Here is a 9221-nt window from a genome sequence, read left to right as displayed (position 1 = left end):
GCAGAAAATCCTCAAAACATTATCGCAAACTGCCGCGGAAATGATCGGCACATAAAGTGATTCAAGAAAAATCAGTCAGCAGCTATTTGTCGATGAAAAAATGTGAAATGCATCTGTCACTCTGACACTGATAGACGTTTGCTGTTTTATGCCATTTCTAAGACATAACCTTTACTTTAGAAAATATCACTCAGATATAATTAGCAATAATTGCAGCCCTTTAGCAAACAACGCATTTTTGTCTATGCAAATAAGGAGAGCACAGGTTTTGCTTGCAGATATTGTGGAGCTCCATCGCAAATTTGTAAATTCAGCCAGCGTGTGTGTTTAAGAAACTGCTCAAAACTCCAAAACATTTATTAACAAAAAATCTAACAAATCTCTTTAGGGGCTTTAAACAGTTTATCCTCAGAAAATAAACTTCCTGATCATGAACTAATCACTTAATGGCTTTATTTAATAAGACATTTGTCTTGATAGATCTGTCAGTACATATACAGTCGTGAACCACAGTTTACACTGCCTTTATCCTAATAGTTGTACACCATATCAGCCGTGGGTCGATGAAACGCTCTCTGCAGACTCTGCTTGTTGTTGTCCCATCTCTGTTTCTGGCAGTTGATCTCAACGTCTCTGCATCACTGGCGGAGCCAAGGAAATGACATCATGTCCCTGTAGGGCGTGAAAGCGCAGCACTGACAGGACTGTCATGACAAAAGAGTTCCTTGGGAACATCAGATCGCACCGAGGACAGAAAGTGTCTGGAGGCCGTGTTCTCTTAGTTCCTGTAGTTCCTGTCTCCCGCGTATTACCCAGCAATCATTTTCTGATGTTTGAAATTCTCCTCTCACATGTGTGTCTTTTTTTGTCCTGAATGTAGGGCATATAGGCGGGGCAGAAAGTTCTCTAAATTGGTGGTTATCCAACGAGTTGAAGAAGAAATCATTGTGTCGGCAGCAGCGGCTCAGCAGAGCCACATCTCTATTTCACTTGTAGGTTTTCAGCTAACACTTGGACTTGCGCGTCGGGGTTTTGTTTTCTGTCTTACTTGATATGTATGTATGCGCTCTTTATCTCGCGCCTCTCGCTGTTGACAATTGAAAATAAATTAACATTCCTGGGCTTTATTTTTGTCTTCGCTAAGCTTGTGCAGAAAACTTGGAGGCGAACCCCCGGAGGTCAGGCCGTACTCACAGGCTGTCAATCCTCCGCACTGACCCTACCGCCCTTTTTCTTTCTCCCCCCCTTCCATTCTCCTCTGCTCTCCCTCTCCCATCCATTTAGTCCCACTCGGCTTACAAACTCCCCAAGTCCCCCCTTCTCCCACTCTCTCTTTCACTGGACTCCTCTCCAGCTTGAGTTAGGCAGACACAAGCTTTGTCAAAGGAGCCTCACATTCATCCAGCCGGCTGTTGCACTCAGCCTTCTATTTCAAGTTAAGACATGTGGGCTGTCTCCTTCCATCCATTTATTTTAATTATGTTTTAATTGCTTTCCGTCCTCTCTTAAATGCTTGCTTATTATTTCTATCAGGCCGATGTGAAAAATTTGCTGTGGACTGTGATTTTCTCCATTATCTTAACTGATGATAGATTTCTCCCCTTAGCTTTCCACTATGTTTGCATTGGAGACAAAAGAAAAACAGATGTCGTGAATGTTTTTGCGCATCATTTTTCTTTTCATCGCTGGATTTTTTTTTTTGTTCCAGAATCATATATGCTAAAGAGAAAGGGAAAATATGAGGGTATATATATATACTGTATGTGTGTGTGTGTGTGTGTGTGTGCACGCACATATATATATTTTTAAAGATGAGGAGCTCATAGATCAGATTTAAAATAGTCAGTGGTCTCAAAGTGCATATTACATGTTTGAGCTCATTAGATTTAGTGTAGGTGGTGACAGTCATAACTGTGCTTTTTTTTTTTTACACGTCTGCGTCAGTGGAACATGATGATCTCCATGCGAAAATCACTGGCCGAGATACAAGTAACCTCAATTTCCAGACTTCAAGGGGACGGGAGGGAGGGGGGTTGGTGGTGGTTGTGGTGGGGGCTCAGTGTAGATAATTCCTGAGCACAAGCTCCGAGGGGTAAACGATGCCTCACTTACCTCTTCAAATCATTTTCTGCTTGAGAACATCTTAAACCCCCCTCCTACAAACAGCACCCCCCCTAATACCCCTGATGTGAAATTATGATTTGTCTGTTAGTCCTCGTGTAAAGCATCCTAACGTTAATCACCTAATCCTTTTATCTCAAGTCCAGTGGAGAAGGTCCACCAAACAAAACAGTGTTTTAGGAAGATGAGCATGGCTGTGTCCTCCATCGGCTTAGGGGGAGAATGGAGATGTGTTTCTCAGCGGGACGACGGCCGAGCAAGAGAAAGAACCCCAGGGTAGTGAGGGCAAGACTTCCTCTGTGAGGCCTGCTAGGCTCTCGGCCTCTGGTGTCTGTAAAGCCTGAGTGACCGAGGGGGCCCAGCAGGCCAGAGGGGGCAGGGAATGTCCCCCCCCAAAACGGTTCAAATCTCCTCCTGTCAACCACCATTATGGTTACCCTGTGGCCCCAGGCCGCGTATTGGGGGATGATAGATGGCGATGGAAGAAGTCGCATGTACCTCTGGAGATGAAGTGCTCTGCCCAATATTGACCGTGTGGAAGTCTTGTTACAAGATTTAAGAGTATGTGCAGCCTCTGTCGACGTGTTGTGAGACTTCCCATGAGGAGAGAATGAAAGCACCCTCAAGTTTTCTTCCGTCTTATCTGATCTGGTCCGGCGCCACTGGCAGATAAACAACTAGAAGACAAATAAAACCACAATTCCGATAAAGCCACCCAAGTTTAACTGATAAATTATATATATATATATATATATAGAGAGAGAGAAAAGGCGGTATGTGTTTTTGCTTGGCACAGGCCAGGCTGAACAAATATTTCATCCAGGTTGACCTCAAATGAAAATAAATACTCTCAGGCTGTGTCAGGCTAGGTGGAGATCCAGTGAGCTGTTATGTCCCAACCAGGCTTTTTGGTCAGACATAGAACGAATCCAATAGTGACTTAAGTTATTGCTCAGCAAGCTAATGTGAAAGCTTCACGTGTTTTGTGGGTTTTTATGTTGCCAAAAATATCCGAATGCATTAGTGAGGCAGGGAGAGCGATCGGGGGCTGACTGCTCTGCTGCTCAAATTTAGGTTCATTATAAAATAATCAGGGTGGTTGACAGGAGCTGCATTCACAATGGGGCAACATTCACTCTCCTCTGCATAATGACGGCTACCAAGTGACTGATCCTGTGTACAGGGTGGATACAGTGTGTGTGTGTGTGTTCTTGTGTGTATCAACACTGACCTTGTCAGGACCAGTCGTCCTCATGGAGGCCAAAAGGCTTAAGTTTAGACCTAAGATGTGAATTATGGTCAGGTTAAGGTGAGGCATTAACTGGTTATGGTTAGGGATAAGGCTTTGTTTATGCTGTCTAAATGAGTGGATGCAAATGCAGTGTCCTAAGAAGAATAGCTGCACAAACCTGTGTGTGTGTTTGTGTGTGGCATTTCACATATGACACAACACATCCCTCCTCGGTGTTTGACTTTAGTAAGCAGCTTATCTGTCTGGGGTGTTAGTTTGTCCCGGCCACTAACCTTTTGCAGTTTTTCCAGACAAAGAGCTGTTTTTTTTTTGTTGCCACCTCTTGATAAGCAAGGAGACAAAAGTAGTTCACAATGCAGCCGGGTCTCTAATGGCGTCCTGTGTGAACGCGTTGCCGGAGCGACAAGCTTTCTCCCGCGGGGATCTGGGGAGTAAATGGGGAAGGTGGAAACGGGGAAGAGTGCAAGAATGAGGCAGTGTAAACACACCATGTTGAGCAGCCGGCATGCTTATTTTGCACATGCCCTCATAAACCTTTGGATTTTTTAATATTTGTGTGAAAAATGATTTGTTGAAACAGCAGTCAGTGGGTTGTTTTCTTTGTGGTGCTCAGATTTACACATGACTTATTTTATTGCAGTGCATGAAAAACTGAATCAGCAACAGCAATTGTGCAATGATTCTTCAGGAGATTGGGCCAAATCTCTTTTTTTTTTTGCCCGAGCCTGATTAATTCCATGTTTCTTTTTCCCCCTCATATTTTGTTTTCTTTTAACGTGAACGTGCAGGGGGGTCTGCAATTTCATGAGTACATCTTGACCCATGTAAACTTACGCTGGCCTGACGTTCTGGGGGAAAAAATTAAATTGCAATTTCTCTGACTGATATTGCGATGACAGTTTAATTTGCAGTATGATTTTATTATATCAAGTGAAGTTTCAGGTGGTTTAATGTAATTAAATGATATTAATTAACGTTTTACCAGAGTAGTGATCACTCAGATGTGATATGACTTAAATAATGCAGTGAACTATGTGTAGTATTTGCAAAATACACTGTACACTTTTTATTTAATGTAATTTAAATCTTTTTTCATGATTTTTATTTGTTATAGTGTCAGTTATATATATATAAAAAAAACCTAGTCAAGTTACATTTGTAGAGTAATGAGATCTCAACACGCATATGCAGCAGTGAGTGTGTCGGAGTTGAGATATCAAGGTTCTGTCATTTTGGTCTTGGTTTCAGAAATGTTACACCGCTGAGCAGCAGCACAGCTCAGGCTGTGATGATGATGATGCTGATGATGATGACCACCATCCATTTTCTCAATTTTCACAATCTGTCATCTTGTTTCTTTCAGATGAGAAGATGACTGGTGATGCTTTTCCAAGAACTAGCGATCGGTGACATTGCTCCAGCTTTCTGCTCTCCCCCTGAAACTCATTGAACAACTATTATTAGCCATCAGGCTCCTGGATTGTTTACACACAGTGCACAATGGCCTCTGCACTGAGGAGGTGTCCTGTGTTCCACTGCATCTTGCTCCTTCTCGTTTGCTTTCATTGTTCACAAGGTGAGTAACCATGGAGTTGTGTGGAAGAAAGTAGCTTTTTTATGTAATCTTGGTCAGGCTTTCATGAAGCCACTTGTTATTCAGTGTATGAATGAGTTGAATTTATCAGTGACCATTGTTGTTGCCGCACTAAAGAAGTGAAGAGCTGTGATGTAGCAAGACTGGAGAGTTCTTCTTTAGTGGCTTTACCCTTGGAGTGTGAAAAAAACAGTATTTGAAACTGTGCTGAACTTTTTCAATATTCTTGATGATCAATGAACATTTTTCATTAACACATACACTTTTCTTATCAGGGGCCTTTTGAGTTTTCACCTCTCTAAACAGCTTATATTTGGGCATGTGTCTTAAAGGTCCCATATTATACCCTATTTCTCTAAGTTAACCTAGTTCCCTGGTGTCCTAATTAACATGTCTGTGACACACTCTGTTTAGTAGTATCTCTTTAGCTCCACCTTAAAGAACAGTAAAACAAAACTTAAGGGACAGGAAATGACATCAGCCACAGAGGCTACTGGAAGCTAACAGCAGTTAGCATTTGGAAAAGTGATCATTTGCAGGCTCTAGCAGGCACATAGCTGTCATATATAACATGTATCCACTGGACAGATAAATCCTCTGAGGCTGGAAGTTTGTGTAGGACTCTGTGCTGCACTGTGGAGCCAAGAATAGAACGTATCGCGGACTTCCGGTTTTCAGATACCGTTGCCTTCGCCAGCACTCTCGCGTGTTTTACGGACAAAGCGGAGCTGCTCGAGACAACAATTCCAGGAATTTAGCGCATTGTGACGTCCCAGTGAGTGCAGAAGTCAACATAGCGTGTTTTATCTCCTTTACTTAGACTGAGGAGGACCACAAAAACATGAGTGAGTCATCTTTTTTCACACTTTGGTGACTGGTGGGGCCTCCAGAGTCCCAAATATAAGGATTTAAATGATTGAAAAGTTGATTTTGCATAATATGGGACCTTTAAATATTAATTGGTACTAATGGCAATAGCTGGTTTTCCAGTTTTGGATGAGACAATTGAGCAGAACAGAGTCTTTGTTCATGTCCATAGCCAAAACTTGTGCTATACATACATTGTAGACCCTATTGAGATCTAGTTTTAATATCCATCCTTAGTGATCTGACCACAGGCAGGTCTGAACACTCCAAATCCAGCCCGTATGCGTCCTCGGATCCGATCACGAGTTGGATGTACGCAATCCTCAACCAATGTCGTCTGGTGTAGTTTAATTTTTTTTTTTTTTGACAGTAATCGGCCGCCGCCACAGATTCACTTGAGCTCCTTTCGTCTCTATTTTCTCTCTCTCTGTCACTCGAACACACACACACACACACACACACCGTTACACACACACACAGGCATGCCGACAGCGGACACATCTGTGCAGTCACACTATTTAAAAACATCATTTCATTCTCCCTAATAGACATGGCATCAATATGTATTTGAATAAAGAGCCACGGAGCTGAATTCAATCGTATGTGGTCACAGGAGAATGCACGATGCATTTTAATGATGTCGAACAGTCCTGTAGTACTTGAGGCTGTCTGCATTTGATCAGATCACTTCACAATCTACTTCACACATTTTCCTCCTGTTCAAGGTTTCAACTTAGCTATTAGCTCCTTAACCACAGAACCTGCGTGCAGAACATGGCCTCTGTCAGGGTGTGGTTTTGTAAAAGCTGCTTGTTGTTGAGCTCCCAAACTCGCCTGAAGAGCGATCATTTCATCCGTGCACATTTGTCCTTGCAACTCATCCTGCAAGTTCCCAGCTGCGGTGACAGTCAAGCATGGCTTACTCGACAACAAAAACCCTGATCTCACCTGGACATGCTTTTAGCCCCGAAAGAAACATTCTTTTCTTTTATCCTAACAAAATCAAAAAAAAAAGTATTTGCTGGTTTGTATTTAGGAATTGCCTTGTGGATCAAACGTATGGGCCACGTGAATCGTAGCTACTCTGCAAAGTGAGGTTTTATAACAGATTGTCTGAGTTCCCTTTGAAGCTCTGGAGCCATAGAAGAGAGATACATTTTTCATTTGCACCTATGTCTGATCCTTCTGATCAGCCAGTACCCAAAAACTATCAAAAGCCTGACACTTGATTCATTTCCAGAGTTCCGGAGGAAAAATAATGTGGAAGTATTTTTAATTGTCTGCAATGGCAGCCCTTTTTATTTCCTTCCCTCACTTTTGATTACCACATTTGGCTATAATTACAAGTATTGTCACACAACACTCCCGTCTGTTAAATGCCAATTAAAACGGCTGATATCGGTATGTCTGCTTAATGACTATCATTGCATTTTTTCTCTCCTTTCAGTCCCATTGTAGCAAGGAAACAAAGTAACCCAAAATCACTGTGTGCCAAGCATTGCTTACAGATAGATGTTGAAGCACATTATTGGAGATGGGGATTTGGGGGATGGGTCTTTTTTTTTCCTCTGTCTTGCAGTTTTTGTTCTGTGATAGATTTTGCTTCCACTTTTATTTTCGGTCTAGCTGTACTGTACAATTTAGTTACAAAGACAGACAGCTATGGAGCCGACAGTCGCAGCATTCTTTCAAGCAGAAATTCCTTTTTGTTTTAAGATTAGTAATTTCAGATAATATGGAACAATCTTACATGAGACATTTGAAGAATAGCCGATGATCTGGCTCTGCTTAGAAACTCAGTTGAATAGTCTTGCAGAATTTCTTCAAGAGAAATGCTGCTTTGGCATGCAGAAAGCCAAGGTTTTGGGTTTCAGTTGATGTGAGCGCTCTCAGGCCTAAGAATGCATATTTGCCCTTCCATCAATACAGGAATGTGTGTGTGTATGAAAACAATATCTGGTTCTATCCACATGCCACTCACCTTCAGCCAGTCCAGCCCTGAGGGCCTGCATCCCAGTTCTTATGATCTACGTTTCCATCAGAGTCCCGGCAAGGAAAACCTCTCGACTTGATAATTACCGTCTGTCCCTCACCAGAAGAGGGTATAATCAGGTTATCATTTTTACCCAAAACATTCCTCACTCTTTGAAATGTTAATTGACAAACCTGAAAAGAAAATGATTTATCTCCCTCCCCGGGACTGACTTTTCCCTTCAGAGCTGACAGTGAAGTCAAGTGAAGTTTTAACAAACATGATCGGTTTGTGTAAAACTGGAAGGAAACACTGCGCTGTAAAACAAGGAAGAAAATACAGGAATCTTGTGAAATCAATTCTTTTTGCTTGTTAAATCAATGTGATATGTTAGTCTAGGTGATTTCAAGTTAATTTATCGTAGCCTATCAAATTGTTGAGAGAGACCAAAACAAAGCCAACATCAGAAACGGGCCCAGAAACACAAGATGAACCCATTAAGTCCGCAACCCCTGGCTGTGTTTGTAAATGTTCAATTTTGAAGATCATTGTTGTCAAGGTGTTTCTGGCGCCTCAATGTGGCCGAAAATAATCGATTGCAAGAAAAACTAAAGATAATAAATTGTATTTTTCATAATGCCAGGAACTGCTGTAGTCAGATTTCTTTCCGCACAAGCGGTTTTTTTTTTTTTTCCACAAAGCAGTTTCCAGAATGAAGTTAGACAGCAGTGGTGTGTGATGACTTTATCGTGGAGAGAAAGACAGTGAACATTTCTGAAACTTAACCTTGAGCAAAGAAGAAAATATTAAAATGCAGAAGAGTATTAAAAGCCCTGGGTATTGTCCATTCGAAGATGGTGTAATTAAGTCGAGACATACCAGGTTATTTTATTATCTTATAACTGTGCGGTTCATGTAGTGTAAAGAGACGACCAGAGCATCTGAGAGCAGTGTTACTTAATCAAGTGAGGCATACCAGTGTGTGGTGGGAGTGCAGAATTATAGTCATGTCATCACAAAGGTTAAAATGTAGTCCTATAAAATAATGAATTCTACTGTAACAGATCTGTTGTCATAGCCATCTGACACCGGGAATGATGGTGGACTATGTGAGTATTAGCCTTGCCATTGGAGAGCAGCGATCATTTATTTCGAGAAGATCCAGTCTCTCTTAGGCATATGTATTAACAAACAACCAAAAACTGCATGTTCCATTTTTGTTCCAGACACCAGTCTCACTGTCTCACACCCACACGCTCCCTCGCTTGCTCTCCTTTGCCCACTCGCTATGCACACGGTGTACACACTAAACTGCATTAAAGGGGCTGCACGACTCGCCTAATATTATTCTGTCTGAAATCTATTGCAGATCGTACAAAGAGATAATAAATCACACCGTAATTTGCTTGTTAACC

The 9221-nt window shown here is 41.9% G+C and overlaps 1 protein-coding gene across 1 annotated transcript in view; it reads left to right on the top strand.

Annotated features, from left to right (window-relative positions):
- Positions 1–4815: 4815 nt before the first annotated feature.
- The window catches only part of adgrl2b.1 (adhesion G protein-coupled receptor L2b, tandem duplicate 1), a gene marked incomplete at its 3' end in the record, with an annotated part of 73909 nt that continues 69503 nt past the window's right edge, over positions 4816–9221 (top strand). The window contains exon 1 of the mRNA XM_083889400.1: positions 4816–4949. Within this exon, the coding sequence (XP_083745526.1) occupies positions 4874–4949 (76 nt within the window). The 5' untranslated portion in view covers positions 4816–4873. The remainder of the gene's footprint in view (positions 4950–9221) is intronic.

Source organism: Microchirus variegatus (assembly GCF_963457635.1).
Source record: "Microchirus variegatus genome assembly, chromosome: 5".
Classification (NCBI taxonomy): domain Eukaryota; kingdom Metazoa; phylum Chordata; class Actinopteri; order Pleuronectiformes; family Soleidae; genus Microchirus; species Microchirus variegatus.
This window is presented reverse-complemented; position numbering and strand designations above follow the sequence as displayed.